This window comes from Aulonocara sp. 'chitande type north' Nkhata Bay, linkage group LG8, assembly GCF_057382095.1.
Source record: "Aulonocara sp. 'chitande type north' Nkhata Bay isolate Kocher_YH1m ecotype deep benthic linkage group LG8, A_spYH_male_GT1.1, whole genome shotgun sequence".
Lineage (NCBI taxonomy): Eukaryota > Metazoa > Chordata > Actinopteri > Cichliformes > Cichlidae > Aulonocara > Aulonocara sp. 'chitande type north' Nkhata Bay.
The window spans coordinates 26,433,052-26,452,284 of NC_141351.1; the positions used below are offsets into that span (position 1 = coordinate 26,433,052).

The window sequence follows — 19,233 nt, forward strand, 5'->3', positions numbered from 1 at the left end:
ATTTTTATCATTAACTCGGTTTCCCTGGGTCTTTTCCTGTGTGTTTTGAATAAATCGTGTTTTTTTGGTACCGGTACTGGTTTTACTTTGTTGTATTTATCCGCGACACCTTAAAGGCCAGTCCGTGAAAATATTGTCCGACATAAACCGGTCCGTAGCGCAAAAAAAGGTTGGGGACCACTGACCTGAGGAGCCAATTAATTCCTGGATGTGGATCAGAAGGTGGATCCAGATGTTTGGTTAAGCTTTCAGAAACCCCGTCTCAGTGGGAAACCTCCCTGAATGAGCTCCACTCAGCTTCAGCTGCTTCTGAGGGTTACAGAGTTTTGACCAACATCCCTGTGCGCTGCTAACATCACTCGTTTGTCGCTGAAATACGCTGCTGTTATTATTTAGTGTCTACAGAGGTCAGGGCTCTCTGCACTTTCAGGCTGAAAAATGGGGCTCATCCAGGATTATCTGATGTTTCTGTAAAAGCCTTCTGTGTGGAAGTCCTCAGTGAGAAGGAAGGTTGTGAGAGCGGTTTGAAGTAAAGGAACTCAAAGAGTTTTGCTTTTCTCTGTTTTCCTACTCATCAGATTTTGGGGTTAGTTTGTGTTGCGGCTGCAGTAATCACAGAGACACGTGTTTGTTTGTAGGGAACAGATCCACGGCTCGGTTTGCGGAAGCCGTGAATCCGGTTTGTAGGCTAAAGCGAGGCAATTCTAGGATCAGAGCTTTGGTGGTGCTGAGCACCCAGAGAGCTGCCCAGCCAGGCAAGATAAACTTTACTCTGTCATCCTTAAATGTCTCCAGTTTTCCAGTTGTCTCTCTGACTGTCTCCTTGGTGCATTTAAACCCCTGTTCCTCCCTGTCCTTGTCGTCTGCTGTCTTCGTCTCCGTTATCAGTCATCATAATTTTACCATCTCTTTGCAAGTCTGTAAATTTCTTTATTAAATCTTAAGATTCTTAAATTCATCAAGTCTCTCTGAGCCTGGGTCCTCGTCACAAAACATGACTTCACTGTTTTGTACATTTTAACACAATTTAATCCCACATTTGTGAAAGAAAAGAAAAACACTTTTTTGAAAAGTCTGTAACAAAACCATCAAATAGAATAGAATAGAATTCAACTTTATTGTCATTGCACATGCACAGGTACAAGGCAACGAAATGCAGTTTGCATCCATCCAGAAGTGCTTTAGTGATATAGATATATTACAATATATATTAGCAATAATATAGATATGTGAGTATATTACAGAAATGGGTCTATTATGGTATGTTATAATGTACATGGTATGAAGTATGTTGTGAATATTCTATAACTATAAGTATGTACAGGCTGTAGTGAGTACAAGCTATGTACAGGCTATGAACAGGATATAAATATGAAAAACTATACAGAATATGAAATAAATAACTTTACAGAATCTGAGATATACAGCTATACAGAAATGGGAACTATGCAAGTTGTAAACAGTTGTAGGATTAAAAATTATCGAATGTACAGAATGATTATTTACACAGAGCTATACAGTAGTGCAGTTAAGATAAGTGAGGGTGTAGATAGTTTCTACAGAGGCTATATAAAGTGCTAGTGGTTGTGAGTGGTGGTTCAGTCCATGTTATTATTGTGTTTGAGGGTACAGTTGTCCATTGTGTGTGTGTGTATGTTCAGTCCATGAGTTTAACGTGGGTCAGATGTCAGGAGGCAGAGTTCAGGAATCTGACAGCTGTGGGGAAGAAGCTGTTCCGGTACCTGGTGGTCTTAGTCCGGAGGCTCCTGTAGCGCCTCCCAGAGGGCAGGAGGGTGAAGAGTCCATGTGATGGGTGACTGGGGTCTTTGATGATTTTCCCAGCCCTTTTCAGACACCGCTTCCTGTAGATGTCTTTTATGGCAGGAAGTGGTGCTCCGGCGATGCGCTGGGCAGTTTTCACGACCCTCTGCAACGCCTTCCGGTCCGAGGCAGAGCAGTTCCCGTACCAGACTGTTATACAGTTGGTCAGGATGCTCTCAATGGTGCAACGATAGAAGTTCACCAGGATGTCTGAGGACAGGTGGTTCTTCCTCAGAGTCCTCAAGAAGAAGAGGCGCTGGTGAGCCTTCTTGACCAGCTTGGAGCAGTTGGTCGTCCAGGTGAGATCCTCGGAGATGTGGACTCCCAGGAACTTGAAGCTGCTCACACGCTCCACAGCCGTCCCCTTAATGTGGATGGGTGGATGTGGGTCAGCATTCCTCCTGTAGTCCACGATGAGCTACTTGGTCTTCTCGGTGTTAAGCAGCAGGTTGTTTGTGTCGCACCACTCAGCCAGACGATCCACCTCCTCCCTGTAGGCGGCCTCATCGTTGTCACTGATGAGGCCAATCACCGTGGTGTCATCTGCAAACTTAATGATGGTGTTGGAACCATCAGCAGGTCTGCAGTCGTGGGTGAAGAGGGAGTAGAGGAAAGGGCTCATCACACAGCCTTGTGGTACACCGGTGTTCATTGTGATGGTAGATGAGCAGCGGTTATCCAGCCGGACATGTTGGGGGCGGTTGGTCAGGAAGTCCAGTAACCATTTGCAGATGAGGGAACTGATGCCCAGGTCTGTCAGTTTCCTGATGAGCTGTGAGGGGTGGATTGTATTGAATGCTGAACTGAAGTCTATAAACAGCATTCTGGCGTAGGTGTTGTTGTTGTCCAGGTGTGAGACAGACAGAGTGCATTGCGATGGAGACTGCATCCTCTGTGCTCCTGTTCTGGCGGTATGCGAATTGGTGGGGGTCCAGGGTGGGGGGGAGACAGGAGGACACAACAAGTGTGCTAGGACCAGCTGCTCTAAGCACTTTGTGATGATGGGGGTGAGTGCTACTGGGCGGTAGTCATTGAGGCAAGATGGGTTGGAGTTTTTGGGTATCGGGACGATGGAGGTGGATTTGAAGCAGGCCGGTACCACAGCGTGGGCCAAGGACAGGTTTTATATGTCTGTGAGCACTCCTGCAAGCTCCCCAGAGCATGCTCTGAGAACACGCCCGGGGATGCCATCAGGACCTGCAGCCTTGTGGACATTGATCCTGCTCAGCACCACTCCCACATCGGTGGGGGAGAGAGTCATAGGTTGGTGGTCTGGCGTCATGTCTGCTTTGGTTGTGGTTGTGGGGTTCCCTCGCTCAAAACGAGCATAAAAGTTGTTGAGCTCGTTGAGGAAGGAGACATCAGAGGATGCGGGGGAGGGTTTGGTGGTCCTGTAGTCTGTGATGGTCTGGAGTCCTTGCCACATGCGCCGGGGGTTGGAGTTGGAGAAGTGATAAAGGTTATTAAATGCTGCAAAAGAAGAATGGATTGGAATAAAAAAAATACATATCCTAACCTTAATTACTGGGAGAATGATGAATGATGCTCATAGTGAGTAAGAAGTAAACTGAGTGCATTTTTTGGACAGAGGTTCACTTTTAATGTGTTTGTATAATATAATACAGATACATAAAAAACACTCCCGCCACAGAATAAATTATTACAAATAAATTATTACCAAATATTAATAAAAACTATAAATATGGAGGCAGCTTTGCCTGTGGTAGAATGTATACAATGTATGAAAAAATCTTTACTGCAGATGCTAATTTTACTAATTTAATAATAATAATTTTGTGTTGTAAGATTTATAAGTTTCATGCTTTCATAGTGGTCCTTAGGAGAGCTTGACATTTTCTCAGGTGGTCCTGGTGTGCTTTTGGAAAACATTTAAAGCTGCAGTACAGAATCTTTGAAACAAGCTTAAAACATTTGTAGAAACAGAGCATCTGCTTCTCTTTACAGCTCCTCACTCCACCAGGTCTGTTTGGCTCTTTCTGATAGTGAGCAAATGTGATGCACGTACTGCAGCAGTCATACAGACAACTGGACGGTCCAAAAGTTGGCTGACCTGTTACTGGCTGAGGTTTCAGTAGAGCTGTGGCTGAACCACATAAAAATATATCATTGATTTTAATCTCCCCGATCAATGATAATGTTATGTTGGGATGTTGTTAAAGAGGCTCAAAATGTTTCAACCCACTTTTACCTGAATGTGGCTCCTTTTTAAAAAACTTTTTCCTCATATCCCTTATGAACCTGGCTGTCTATCTGTACACACACACACACACACACACACACACACACACACACACACACAACAGGAGTTATAAGGTTTATGGGCATTCAGTTAGTTAGCTACTTAGTACCTTGGGTTTAATATCGGCACATATGACAAAATAAGCAGCTTCTCTCCTTCCATTTCAAACAGGACAGTGGTAACAACAGCAGGCTACGGATAATTTTAAGTTTTAGATTTTAAATAGGCTGGATACATTTCAATGTTAGCAACAGGACTGTCAAATATCGCTGATTTTACTACAGAGCAGGATGGATTGTAGGGCAGCAAACATCGTCGGAAAACACGTTTTCAACACTGCAGGTTACCTGGTGTAATGTTTTTCAGTCAAAAAGAAACATGGTCTGACTCCTACCAACTATATAAAGAGTAACTGAAGGTTAAATGCAGCTAATATGTCCTGTTTTAAGCCAGGCACTCACACCTCCGCTCCGCTGCGTCTCAGCTCTGGCAGAAAGGGCGCTAGAGCCAGAGCAGGGGAGAGCTGGAACAATCCATTATGGAAGGGGGGGTTATCTATACTTTTGTTGTTAAAATATTACGTACCAACCAAGTACTGTATGGTTTTTATATTTTTAGTAGCGTGTCACACAAACAGCAAATATTGTCAAAAAAAAGTAAGAAATCTTTGGGTGCTCTGATTCATTTTGGGGTGGCTTCAGCACCCCCAAAGATGGGCTAGAACGCCCCTGGGCTAAAGGGAGCCAACTGCAATATTTGGAAAATACTGAGTGAACCCTGCAAATGATGGCAGAAGTCAAAGTGGAGCAGCGAGTGATTGATGGTTTACATGAATCATGTGACACTGAAGCTTCTGAGAAATGAAACCTGTGACATCATCACCTGTGTGTGGTGTGATGTGGATCCACAGCCCAGAAAATTCTGCGGTTGCTCATCGATTGCATTTCACTTTCAGGAGATGACCAGCCGATTGCCAGAGTTTCTTCTGTGTGACCACGTGGCACAGGTCAGCCGGGGGTCCATCTCAATCTAATCGATGCATGTCAGTCTAGTTCGCCGTTGTGACTCGCTGATTTGTTTCTGTGATGAGTCGGGGAGCAGCGTGTAAGTCAAGTTTAATCACTGTGTCAGAGCTTCAGTCCGTTTGAAGCTTCTTCGAAGCTCGGTCAGCTTTACTGCCAAAGCAGCTGATGAAGGCCAAAAAGCCACACCGTTATTTTCTTTCTTGTACAGCAGCGAGCTCAGTGTTAGTTTTTACAGTTTCTACATTTGTTCATGAATCTCGGTGAAAAGACTCGCAGCGCCACAGGTTCTTCACCTGAAAAGACGCCCGGCCAGTCACGCAGGTGTCGCTCTGACTTTTCTCATCAGTCATGCAGATAAAAGAAAGTTTGGAGCTTCGACAGTTTTCATTCTTTGTCTGCATGAACAGTGAGCTCCACCTGCTGTTTACCTCATTTACTCAGACTGGTAAACACAGAAAAAAAACAACTCTTTTATTCAGAAAAAACTATTAGGTGGGTGTTTTCAGGGTTAATTTATAATGACGGGCTCCACTCTTTAGTTTGTGCGGATGGAGGCTGTCGTGATCACAGGGAGGATTTGATTTGATCCTTTGTGATCTTATTTATTCAGACTTTTTCATCTCAGTGTAATTATTCATCATGTTTCAGATATTAAAGTTCATCTCCTGCTGCTGGAGCTTAAAGACAGGATCAGTTCGTCTGTGTGTGTGTGTGTGTGTGTGTGTGTGTGCGTGTGTGTGTGTGTGTGTGTGTGTGTGTGTGCACGTGTGTGTGCGTGTGTGTGTGTGTGTGTGTGTGTGTGTGTGTGTGTGTGTGTGTGTGTGTGTGTGTGTGTGTGTGTTGAGTTAAAAGAATAATTGGTTTCCTCCTCGGTGATGACATCCCGCCCTCCAGCTCTAACCTCGTTCATGTGTGTGCAGAGAGGTGCTCGTCATGTGACGGCGTAACAGCGAAACACTTGTAATAATGAGGCTTTCATTTGTCTCTATAAACACAGTGTGTGTGTGTGTGTGAGTGTGTCGACACACTGGAACGTTGCTCTGCATAAATGAGCAGATTAAAGATGATCGGAGGCTGAAAGCTCCTTCACAGAAATGACTTCCCCTCTCACGGTGTGCGTAGCACACACACACAGAGCTGGGCTGGCAGTAACCTGACAGTCACAGTGTGTAAAACTGGCCGTAAATCACAGTTCATAACATTTATTTGTGATCCAAGAAATGATATTTGTAACGGTGAAAGGACAGCGGAGAGAGAAAGGGAGCAAGAGAGGAAGGATGAGGGGGGGAAAACAAGAAAAAGGAGAAAAATGGAGAAGAAGTGAGAACAAAGGAGGATTAGAGGAAAGAGAAGAAGAGAAAAGAGAGAAAATGCATGCAGGGTAAAGAGAAAAAGAAGGAGTGATTGATGGGCAACAATTAGAAGGAGGGATAGAATGAACAGAGCATGGAGAAAAGCAGAGTGGACGGACGCAGGGATGGAGGAGAGGAGGAAGAGGCGAGGAAGAGGATGAAGGGGGCGGGGTTAATTGAAAAGCCTCCTGAAGAAGTTTGTAATGGAAAGCAGCAGATTAACTGAGAGTGTGTTTAATTAAGATAAAGACTAAATGAAGCATTGTTCTGTCACTGCCTGATTACACGCACACGAACACACACACACACGCACACACAAACATGCACACACACACACACGCACACACAAACATGCACACACACACACACGCACACACAAACATGCACACACACAGTGGCAGCGGTTTATTGGGCTCAATGAGCAGTTTTAGTGTTAAAACTGCTCATTGAAGTGAAATGCTTCAGTTTTTAAGAGGCCCAGTGTGTGTGTGTGTGTGTGTGTGTGTGTGTGTGTGTGTGTGTGTGTGCTCTGTGAGGTGTAACTGAGCTCTGATTAACATAAACACTGTTTAAATCTTCCAGTTCAGGTACAAACACACAGAAACAGAGGGACCCCTGCTGATGTTTACAAGCTGTGATTGTTACTGATCTCTGCACTGCATGCATTCTCTATGCAGATGACACCCAGCTCTATCTGTCCATGAAGCCAGATAACACACACCAATTAGTTAAACTGCAGGAATGTCTTAAAGACATAAAGACCTGGATGGCCGCTAACTTTCTGCTTCTTAATTCAGATCAAACTGAGGTTATTGTACTCGGCCCTGAAAATCGTAGAAATATGGTCTCTAACCAGATTCTTACTCTGGATGGCATTACCTTGGCCTCCAGTAACACTGTGAGGATTTTCACAGGTTTCTTCCTGTTAAAAGGGAGTTTTTCCTTCTCACTGTCACCAAGCTCCTGCTCATAGGTCATTTGATTATTGGGGTTTTGCTGTGTTGTTGTAGGGTCTTTACCTTACAGTATGAAGCACCTGGAGGTGGTTGCTGTTGCGTTTTGGTTCTATATGAATAACATAATATTAAACAGAATTCATTAGAGCTGTTGAAAATGTTCCTGCAGCCTGTTCACACCTGTTCACAAGTGACACTGGCAACACGACTTCATCGGCTTTTGTTACTGACCTCATGTCCTCCTCTTCTTCTTCTGTTGTATCACACTACCACCCCTCCTCCTTTGTTTCTTTCAGGAGGTGCTGTTGAAGAGAGCAGCAGACCTGGTGGAGGCGCTCTACGGGATGCCTCATAATAACCAGGTAAGCTGCTCACCTGTCTACACACATCAGCTGACATCAGTGTGTTTACCTGTGCAGGTGACCCTGATTAACAGATTCTTGTTGATATATTCAATTCAATTTTATTTATATAGCGCCAAATCACAAGCCTCAAGGCGCTTTATATTGTACAGTAGATCACACAATATTGAGTCTAAAGGCTGACCGGAGACGAGGTGTGCGCACGAGCTGTGGCTGCAAGTGCAACATACACGACGTCATGTGGCGTCGGCACACCGAGGACGCCGCTTCAGTTTGAATCCTTTTGAATCTTTGTGTCTTTGAGGAGGAACATGAGTAGAAAATAAAGAATGAGGCGACACAAATAGGAAGTGTTCACTGTTAAGTTAAACTCTCTGAACAAACTTAGTGAAACAAGCTGTGAGCGTGTCTGTTAACCCAGAAAACAGTGCTTCAGATTTATTAGACAATTTAAAAAAAATGTAATCTGTCAAAACGTGTTTCAAACTAAGAATGATGTCATTATTTATTCATCAAACAACAAAATGAATTCATGTTTTTATACCCAAATAAGAGCCGGCACAGAATTGAATTCAACCACTCAAATGGATGAAGACAAACTGAACGCTGAGAGCGAAACACAGCTGAAGTACCTCCACCTGTCCAGCAGAGCGCTACTGATCCACATTATCACGTCTGGTTTCAAAAACTCTGTGATGTCATCTTTTACTTACAGTCATTGTGTCTAAACCAGCGCACCGCCTTTTGCTCTGAGACGTCACCATGTTTTCACTTCAGTGGTTTGAGCTGCTTCAGCGTCATGGACATGAGTGGAAACAAACTGTCATAAGAGCTGCACGAGTCTGACTGAGAGAATATTTATGAACATTTTTACGCAGTTTTACTGGATTGGCCAATCACAGTAAGGACAGTCAGCGTAATCACAACCAATAATCATGTTTCACAGATTATTGATAACATCATCATCAGACTGTCTCACAGTTCAAACCGGAGCTTCTTTAATTTCACATGAAACTCATTAAACAGGACAGACTTCCTCCTCCCCCTCCTCACCACCTCCTTCAGGTTTAGGAGTCACAGCCTCCTGAAACACTGAAACACTGGCAGAGGAGGAGGAGGAGGAGGGAGCTCTTTATATCCCCCATCCTCCCCAACAGAGTCTCTCCGACACGCTTCTCAACCCACCAGTTAATCACACACACACACACACACACACACACACACACACACACACACACACACAGGTCTATTGAAATGAAAGCGTAACCTTGAACAGAGTGCAGAGCCTGTAAACAAATGTAAATCCTAATGTAGTGATAATAATAATAACTGTGTGTGTGTTTGTGTGTGTGTTATGTATGTGTAAACTGAACATGTGTGTTTTTGGAGTCTTGAGCTGTTTAAGTATAACGAGCCGCTCTCAGGATCTTTAGCGCATGTCAGACAGACATCAGAGTGCCCCCTGCAGGCTGGTCAGTGAAGTATCGTGGATCGTTACCCTCAATTACACTGGAAAAAAAGACAAAGAAGAGAAAGATGGTGGCAGTAACAATATAATGACCTCAGTCTGATGAGATAAAATCAAAAATAAACTGACTGAAATCAGAAATCACAGAAAGACAATAAAGTGCCTTAGACTGAAAACTGCATGCTAGGGTTAGAAAACATGAACTCTGCTGTTTTTCACTATATTTCACTACCAGAAGGCAACACTGCAGGCATTGAGGGCAGCTGCAAGTACCTGGGGATCCCACAGAAAAAAGGGAACCATGAAGAGGTCGCTATGAAAGCTGCAACCAACAAGTACCTGCAGAGGGTCAGGCAAGTCCTGAGGAGTCAGCTGAATGGTAAGAACAAGATCCGGGCCATCAACACGTACGCCCTGCCCGTGATCAGGTACCCTGCTGGGATAATAAGCTGGCCAAAGGAGGAGATAGAAGCCACTGACATCAAGACCAGGAAGCTCCTGACCATGCATGGAGGGTTTCACCCAAGGCCAGCACCCTGAGGCTGTACGCTAAGCGGAAGGAAGGGGGCCGGGGACTGGTGAGTGTCAACACCACAGTTCAGGATGAGACAACGAACATCCACGAATACATTGGGAAGATGGCCCCAACCAACCGTGTGGTCAGTGAATACCTCAGGCAGCAGAAACCCAAGAAAGAGGAGGGAGACGAGGAACCATCATGGAAGGACAGGCCCCTGCACGGTATGTACCACCGGCAGATAGAGGAGGTGGCTGATATCCAGAAATCCTACCAGTGGCTGGACAAAGCTGGACTGAAAGACAGCACAGAGGCACTAATCATGGCAGGAACAAGCTCTGAGCACAAGATCCATAGAGGCTGGGGTCTATCACACCAGGCAAGACCCCAGGTGCAGGCTGTCTAAAGATGCTCCAGAGACAATCCAGCACATAACAGCAGGGTGCAAGATGCTAGCAGGCAAGGCATACATGGAACGCCATAACCAAGTGGCTGGCATAGTGTACAGGAACATCTGTGCTGAGTACGGCCTGGAAGTCCCGGACATAGTGGTGGTAGACAAACAGAAGAAGACAGCTGTAGTGATCGATGTAGCGATACTGAATGTCAGCAACATCAGGAAGAAGGAGGGTGAAGGTGACGGTGGTCCCAGTGGTAATCGGAGCACTAGGTGCGGTGACTCCCAAGCTAGGTGAGTGGCTCCAGCAGATCCCGGGAACAACATCGGAGATCTTTGTCCAGAAGAGCGCAGTCCTGGGAACAGCTAAGATACTGCGCAGGACCCTCAAGCTCCCAGGCCTCTGGTAGAGGACCCGAGCTTGAAGGATAAACCGCCCGCAGGGGCGAGTGGGGGATTTAATATACCTTACATTATATCACAGGAATGTATTACAGGTGTTTAATTGTAATTTATCATTATCATCTGAAACAAAGTGACCACAACTCTCAATTAATCAGTCTTGCCTTTGGTGTTAATGCATGAGTTTTAATTTTAGGATGATAGCTTCTCCACATTTCCAGTAGAGATGTTATGTGATTATGTTCCCTCCTGAGTCTCTGCAGCTGCATGAATCCAGATATTTAAATGCTCCTGTGTCTTTCCGCTCTGCAGGAAATCATCTTGAAGCGAGCAGCAGACATCGCTGAAGCGCTCTACAGCGTTCCCAGGAACCACAACCAGATCCCATCGCTGGGCAACACCGCCTCCCATGGCATGATGGGAGTCAACTCTTTCAGCGGGCAGCTCGCCGTCAACGTCTCTGAGACAACGCAAGGTATGAGCGGCCCGATAAATCCTGCAGGTGATGGGGGCAGAAGTGACATTAAAGGGGTGGCTGTGGTAACCCTGGTCACATGACACATTTTACGAGTACTCTACAGAGTCTACTACTAAGTCTACTAAGAAGGACTTTGGTGCACCGAGCGTTAGATTTGTGACCAGCTCAGAGCTGAATGTCACTTTGATGGACATGCGTGTCTTTGTCCTGTCTCCCTCCTCCCACCCAGATAGCTGCCTCTCCCCATCCCAAATAATGCCTTATGTTTCTTCCTGTTAAACAGAAGCTTTTCCTTCCCACTCTCACCAAGTGCTTGTTCAAAGTGGGTCTTCTGATTGTTTGGCTTTCTCTGTATTAATGTAGGGTATCTACCTTACAATATGAAGGACCTTATTTGGTGCTGCCTAAATAAAACTAAATTGAATGGACTGGAATAGAGGGATGAACAAAGAGTTAAACCATGAGAAGAACTGGAGTCTTCTGGATCATTCAGCAGTTCTGATTCAGCTCTAGTGTGCCCCTTTTCTGTGTTATAGGAACCACAAAAGGTTTGACATGTAGTTCAAGTTTTCTGTGAGATCCCAGCAGGAAGAATCTTTCACTGCAAATCTACAAATCCTCATGAATTTCTCTTGTAGCCCCACCCACTGTCGTCAGCTTTGGGACCACACATTTCCAGACTCAGATTCACCAGCACTCTGTCACCAGATGAATTAAAAACATCAAGCGGCCTTTCTCTTATTTTAACTGCTCCACCTCCTGTTTGTCTTTACTACACTCTGTCTGCTGAACTCAAGTCCATACTCTAGGATCTGATTGGCTACTACTACTACTCAAAGTTCAGCAAGGATTGTTGATGGTCGCATTACTAGGATGTTGTGATATGAAAGACCAATCTCATATGAACGATTATGTGAACGATTTTCCAAATTCCACTCTTCCTGAGCATGTGTATGTGGGTGGTGTGGTGGTTTAGCACTGTCGCCTCACAGCAAGAAGGTGCTGGGGTTGAATGCTTGTATGTCTCTCTGTGTTCGCCCTGTGATGGAAGGTGGACCTCTCCAGGGTGTACCCTGCCACTTGCCCAATTAAAGCAGGTGTAGGCTCCACCCCCCTCCAGCAGCTCCAAAGGATCTCCAGCAGAACTGGGATCAGCCCACCATCTGTTTCCTCTGCCTGTGAAACCAGGATGTTGCATTATCAGTTCTAAAGTGTTTAGGAGTTCAAATACTTGCTGAGAGGAACCTCCATGTACCGAAAACTCCACCTTTGGGGAAAAGTTACATGCAGCCTCATCTAGCATAAAACTAGCTTACTGCACTTAGTAATACTGCAGTGTTACTAACACTGTACTCTCTTCCAGTCGGCTACAGTCGAAACACCAGCAGTGTGTCACCGCGAGGATATGTACCAAGCTCCACCCCCCAACAGAGTAACTATGGCAACACAGTCAGCAACAGCATGAATGGCTACGGCAACACAGGCATGCCAAACCTTGGGGTGGCAACATCACCCGGTTTCCTCAACGGGTCCTCAGCCAATTCACCCTACGGCAGTAAGTATCAAGGTAAATGTACTACAGTACTACACCCACTACTACTAATACTCCTAGCAGTGCTACTACAACCACTACAAGGAATACTACTCATACTAATTACACTAATCCCTGTAGTGCTGGTCCTCTATCTTTGAACTTTGTAGTAATCAGGCCCCATCTTATCTTAATGACCTTGTAGTACCATATCACCCTATTAGAGCACTTCGCTCTCACACTGCAGGTCTACTTGTTGTTCCTAGAGTATTTAAAAGTAGAATGGGAGGGAGATTGATTGTTGTTTTTTCTCTGTATGTATTATTGTAAGGTCTACCTACAATACAAAGCGCCTTGAGGTGACTGTTGTTATGATTTGGCGCTGTGTAAATAAAACTGAATTGAATTGACTGGATAGTACATCATTCATGTAAGACAGAGCTAACCATGTTAACGGAGTGTAGTTTACTGTCCCATCACAGTTACTGGTTAAAATGGTTTCTGACCTGCTGTGTTCCAGTCGTTCCCTCCAGTCCCACCATGGCCGTCTCTAACTGTAACTCCTCGCATGGAGTTTTTTCCTTCTCGGCTGCCGTCAAACAGAAGAGCGCCTTTGCTCCCGTCGTTCGGCCGCCAGCTTCACCTCCTCCTCCACCCAACTGCTCCGCCAACAACGCCAATGGGCTGCAAGGTGAGACAGCAGCTCCTTGAGTCTACAAATTAAAACTCCTTCTTTCCGAAGTCAGTAGAAGTGTTAGGGACAGAAAGAATACTTCCCGGGACTGAAGACATACTTTGATCGTAGTATGATTGAACCTGTGACTAACAAAGCTTATGATTAAAACGAAATAGTACATTCATATTTTTATATTTTGTTTTCAAATTCCTTCATGTCTTTATGTCTTTATGCATGCTCAATCATCCAGGTAAGTAAATCTCTGGAGCGACGAAACGTTTCTCCCACTGAAAACGTTTAACGATTAACAGAATCAACTTTTGGAGATTCATGTCTTTAAACATGTAGATGTGGTGTAATTAAAGCGAGTGAGCCTCGAGAGTAACATGAAGCTGAACAGATGTTTGATTCAGTTTCATCTGCTCTTCTGTAAACAACCACATGTCTACAGACGAGTAAATGGAGTGAACACACACACACACAGACACACACGCTGGGTCGAGGTGGGTAACCCGAGTCCTGTTAGTATTGCATGAAGAGTGACAGGCCAATGCATGTTTTATTCACTACAACCCACAGATACATCCTCTAAACACACATGCCCACATGCATTAAACACACACACACACAGGAAGCACACACTCTGGCAGCCAGTGTGTGTGATGTCAGTGTTTCTGACAAAGAGGTTTGTCGAGTGTTAAATATTCATGTTGCTCTCCGCCTTCGCCGAGGCAGAAAGGCCACAGTGTGTGTGTGTGTGTGTGTGTGTGTGTGTGTGTGTGTGTGTGCGTGTGTGTGTGTGTGTGTGTGTGCGTGTGTGTGTGTGTGTGTGTGTGTGTGTGTGTGTGTGTGTGTGTGTGTGTGCGTGTGCGTGTGGATCCATTTGCAGGGTGATGTGTAAATACAGTTTGAATGTTATTAATAGTTGCAGCTGCAGCAGCCAGAAACTGAGCATGAAATCAGTGATTCACCTTCAAACAAGCACCTGAGAAACAATTTCATCCTGACATCATTTCAACGTGGTTTCTAATTATTATTATTATTGTTGTTGTTGCTGTTATAAAATAATTTCATTTTGAAATCACTACTTGTGTTTTGTTTCTGTGAACATGTGCTTCATTTATCCCAGAACGTTTCAGTTTTTGTGAAGGAGTGAAGCGTCAGTCTACAGACATGTGTGTGTGTGTGCGTGCTTGTGTAATGAGCTGGTAAATTAAACTGCGGGCTGCTACATGCATTTTGTCGTTAACAGGAAGCTAATGAGGAATGATGTGTCATCATTTTCAGCTCAGATGTTTTTAAAAACTCATCAGATTCTTTAAGGTTTTATTCGAGTCACAACAGGGACAGGTGGGTGGAGTCAGTCTCTTCATCAACAAACCGTCCGTTTTGTTAACAGCTTATCCAACTTTAGGTTAGTTTGCATAAGACAAAGGAGGGCGGTGCACAGAATCAAAGAAGCAAAGCTCACCTGAAATCAGAGGAAGGAGGCATCTCATGATTATTTAAACGCTGCGGATCAAGTCCGACTGTCCTGAGACATTCCGGTGTGGAGGAAGGAAAACTGTACAATAAATAAACAGTTCATCATCAGGGAAGCATCATGTGACCTTTCCCTTTAACACACTGGTGAGGTTACTGAGGTCTGTGAAGGTTTACTGCTCAGGATGGACAGTGGGCCTTCTTCTTCTTCTCCTACAACAAAGAGAGCAGATTTAGAGCTGAGCTCGTCGTGAAACGGGATGTACGTGGGAGGATTTGTAGCCATGAATCACTCTGGATTGCACGGGATTTTGTCTCCCCGGGGCATTTCCACCATCCTGGAGTCAGCTCACATTCTTCTGAATCCTGTTGCGTGTCTCCATCAATAACAGGAAAAATATCTGACTCACAAACCAGGACGGCATCATCAAAACCATTTTGTCTGTCCAGGTGAAGTTTGACATGTGGCTACAAACCTGACTGACACAGCCAAGGCTTACGTTTCATTTTACTCTAAAGCGTTCCTCATCTGAACGATGCAGCCCATCATCCTTCTGCTTTTACTGACACACACTTGCTCACTGTAGGCTTCCTGTGTGTGTGTCAGTGGTTGTCTTCTTCTACCGTGTGTCCTTTTATGAATACACGTCAGTGCCCTAATCCCCCCTCCTCTTCCTCTGCTCGTCTCACTGTCCTTGCTTCTGCCGTCCTCTCCTGTCTTCTTAAAATGTTTCACAGCTGAGGTGGAAAATGCAGCTCTGCTACATCCTGTAGTGTCACTGTAACGACTGTCGCTGCTGAAACCTGCGCTGGAGCATGTCGGAGGCTGTAACCAGAGCGCAACGAATAATTCAAACTCATGTGAGACAGAAAAGGTTCCTCTGGAAACACGTGGAGTGTTAAATCTGCTCAGTTTGAATGTGGAACGTGTTTTTGTACAGTGAGCAGGGGTTGATGGAGAGGTTCACAGGTCAGAGTGTAAAACTCTTCCTTCACAGCACCTTTACTCTACATGACTCGTCCAACTGACCATTCACGCTTCGATGAACCGAGAGCAGCTGTGGGTTCAGTATCTTGCCCAAGGTCACTTTAACACACAGAGACTGAAGGAGCCAGGACTCAAACCACCAGCCTTCTGATTACTAGCCAACCTGCTCTACCCGCTGAGCTAGAGCCACCCCAGGCCGACAGTTCAACGAGATAGCAGCATAAAAGCAAACGCGCATAAGATTTCATCGTGCATGTCTCACGACTTCCTGAAAAGATTTAGAGATCAATTAAAACCGCCGCCTCCTCTGACTAACCGCAGGGCGCTCCTTTCAGACGTGCAGAGGCCAAGTGGAGACTGTCCTGTAGTCTGACCAATCAGAAACAGAGATTCTGTTGGGACATCATGGATGCTACGAGCTAAGCATGAGATTGATTGGTTATCAGCCTACAGGTCACAGCAGCATCCTGATGGTTTGGGGGGGAGGAAGGACCAAAACTGTAGGGTTAGGACAAACATCTGCAGACGATGAACAAACCTGGACTCCATTACTGAGCTGAATACAGGCCAGACCATCACTCACTGAAACATCTGGATTAAAAACATGGTGTGAGCAAAGCTTTATTCAAACATGAGCAAAGTACTGATATTTTTTTTCATCTAATTAATTCTGTTTTGTTGTGGAAGTTGTTTAAATAAAGTGCAAACGCTCAGCGAGTGGGTTTAATCACATGCTGCAGAGAGCGCTCTGGTCAAACGCCAAAGCGGCCTCTGAAGATGGGCGCTCACGTCTTATATATGACCTATACCTCCCAGCTCAGCTCATCCTTGAACCTTCCCCCCAAGGAGAATTACGACCAGCCGTCACCTCTCTTACACGCAGTGCCTGGATGTCTCTGACCACATACAAGAATAGAATAGAATAGAATAGAATAGAATAGAATAGCTCTTTATTGTCATTGTTACAAAAACAATGAAAGGCAGTTTGGCATCTCTCCATGTGTGTAAAGTTCACAATAGCATAAGCATTTACACAACAGCACAGACAGTGTTGGCCCCATACAATGGCCCCGCTGTGAAGCTGTGATAAACACAAGGCCCACTTGTGATACTATCCTACATGCATACGTGATAAAGTGATGCTACTATTACTAAAGTGATATTGTCAAAACATGTGATCAATACATAGAATAAAGAAATTTCCACACCTGATGTTTGCTCTGCAGGTGTCACACCTGGCTGTCACTCAGTGACACACATCATTTCTGTTGTATGTTTATAATTAATGAATTCAAACCTCGTCTCTCTGCAGCCATGTCCGGCCTCGTCGTTCCTCCCATGTAGAAAACCTTCCTCCTCGTTCCTCACCTGTCTCCTCCCCCTCAGCCACGAGCACTAATCACCTCAGAGGAGGAGGGACCTGTGGCCTAAGGAGGCGGGGCCTCCGGCAGCAGCCAGTCGTCTGCGACTGGGCCGAGCCTCTAAGAAGAACCTGAGAAGGACTTTTTGTAGAGCAGCTTTCTGCGGGTGCTTTCAGCTGTCTGTAATTATTCTGATGTTATACTCTATGTTTGGGGGCGGGGTCATTCAATGTAAAAACTGTGATGTCACATCTAAGACTTGACTTCACTTAGTCTGCTTGTGATGTAATCTTAGTTGAAGAAATGGGAATCTAAAGAGGAGTGAGATTAAAGGCTTCAAATTACAGGACACAGTTATCAGTGTGTCTGTCATACCTAGCAATCGGGGTGCTAATGGTGCCCTTCATCAGCACCCTGATGAGGAGCAGACAATGAGTGACATGATAAACACCTCTGAAAGCACCTGAGTTCAGGTGAACCTCAGTGGGGGGAGGCAGAACACTCCCTGTTTTTTAAAATAATCCAGGACATCTCATCATCAAACCTTTGCCAACCTTTAGCCAAACTGAAGTGTCATATTTGAAGAACGTTTCAGAAAAGAGAGATGAACACAGAAGCAGCAGCACTGATTTCAGTTGGGCTGAAGGTTCGAGGGAGGTTCCTGTTACTTCTGCTGCTGCCAGACTCAGAACAGGGGGGACGAACAGGAAGCATAGCTATGAAAGGCTCCTTCCACTGAGAATTCACTAAAATCTGTTGCAGTATCCGGCGGCGTCCATGTTGCCATGAACAGTGTTTATTTTATCAGAAATTGCAGCAGGAATAATTTGAGGCCTTTAATCGTTTCAGTAACCTCAGCACATAAACTTCTGACCTCTGAAAGCACAACGATAAAACAATAAATGAAAAATATCAGTTTGTCCCTTGAAGTCCCGCCCTTCTTCTTTTAGCCCCGCCCTTGTACGTCTGTATTTTTTTTTATGCTTGCGCTGTTAAAAAAAAAAAAAATCCTGCATCCTGATACGCTACTGTAACTGTCTGTCTTCTTGTTCAGAGTTGTCTTTCTAACCGTAGCTCCTCCCACAACCCCAAAGCTCCTCCTATTCATTCAAGCCCCGCCCCGTGTGTTTTTCTCTGTGGGTTTTGTGATTTTTGCCAAAGTTGTAGCTGGCTGAATATTTATACGTCACTGTGGTTGATCACGCTGCCCCGCCCGTCACCAAAATCACGAGGGAAACTCTTTTGTAACATACAGATTATAAATATGTATTTATATCTGAGATTGTTTTGTATAAATGTCAAATCATGTCGTCTTCATGGGGTTTTAGACATGTGTGTGTATGTGGTGTTGCCACACTGAAAAACAACCATCGTTTTGTATTAAAAAACAAAAATGAATGTCTTCACACATTTATAGTGCTGTCAATCAAAGCTGACGTCCAATCAGCTCCACTCGTTTGGTTTCAGTTGTTTTTAATGTAACTCTTGTTCAATGACTGTTTGGCTGTTTGGAAATGATTTCTTCACAGTGAATAAAGACAGCAGGTTGCTCTGATCGACTCCAGCACTTTCTTCAAATAAAAGACAAAAACAAGCCAGTCAAAGCTGAGCATGTCAAATAAAATCAACCAATCACTGCAACGTGCTTAAACCTAATATTCAAGGTCAGCCTCTCCACACAGTAAGATCTCATTATATCCAGGAGTAGTGATGCAGACTGAGCTGCAGAAATAAACCAGCCTGATGTAGCAGAGGAGAGAAGCACGCTCATGTTTATGAGGTCAGAGAAGAACAAATGTGTTTGTGCATAACACGATTGTTGGTGGCAGAAGAAGGAACGAAACCAGCTGTGTCCAGGATAGGTTTGGTCCCCTAACATACCACCATCCTCCCTCCAGCCTAAACAGGAGTCCTTATCCCCCTCGTCCATGTTTTCAACCGAGGTGTCCAACTCCAGGCGTCAAGGGCCACCGTCCTGCAGGTTTTAGAGGTCACACTGGGCCTACAAACCTGAGTCACATGATTAGTTCATTACCAGGCCTCTGGAGAACTTCAAGACATGTTGAGGAGGTCATTTAGCCATTTAAAGCAGCTGTGATGGATCAAGGACACATTTAAAACCTGCAGGACACCGGCCCTCGAGGCCCTTGAGGTCCC

The 19,233-nt window shown here is 44.9% G+C and overlaps 1 protein-coding gene across 4 annotated transcripts in view; it reads left to right on the forward strand.

Annotated features, from left to right (window-relative positions):
- The window catches only part of ebf3a (EBF transcription factor 3a), a 64,820-nt gene extending 46,203 nt beyond the window's left edge, over positions 1-18,617 (forward strand). For 2 of the 4 annotated variants that reach the window (XM_086304593.1, XM_086304594.1), the window contains exons 13-17: positions 7,711-7,776; positions 10,873-11,035; positions 12,402-12,605; positions 13,090-13,260; positions 17,028-18,617. In XM_086304593.1, coding sequence (XP_086160719.1) covers positions 7,711-7,776; positions 10,873-11,035; positions 12,402-12,605; positions 13,090-13,260; positions 17,028-17,059 — 636 coding nt within the window. In that variant the 3' untranslated portion in view covers positions 17,060-18,617. The remainder of the gene's footprint in view (positions 1-7,710; positions 7,777-10,872; positions 11,036-12,401; positions 12,606-13,089; positions 13,261-17,027) is intronic. The other 2 variants (XM_086304595.1, XM_086304596.1) reach the window with 1 other exon arrangement.
- Positions 18,618-19,233: the final 616 nt, after the last annotated feature.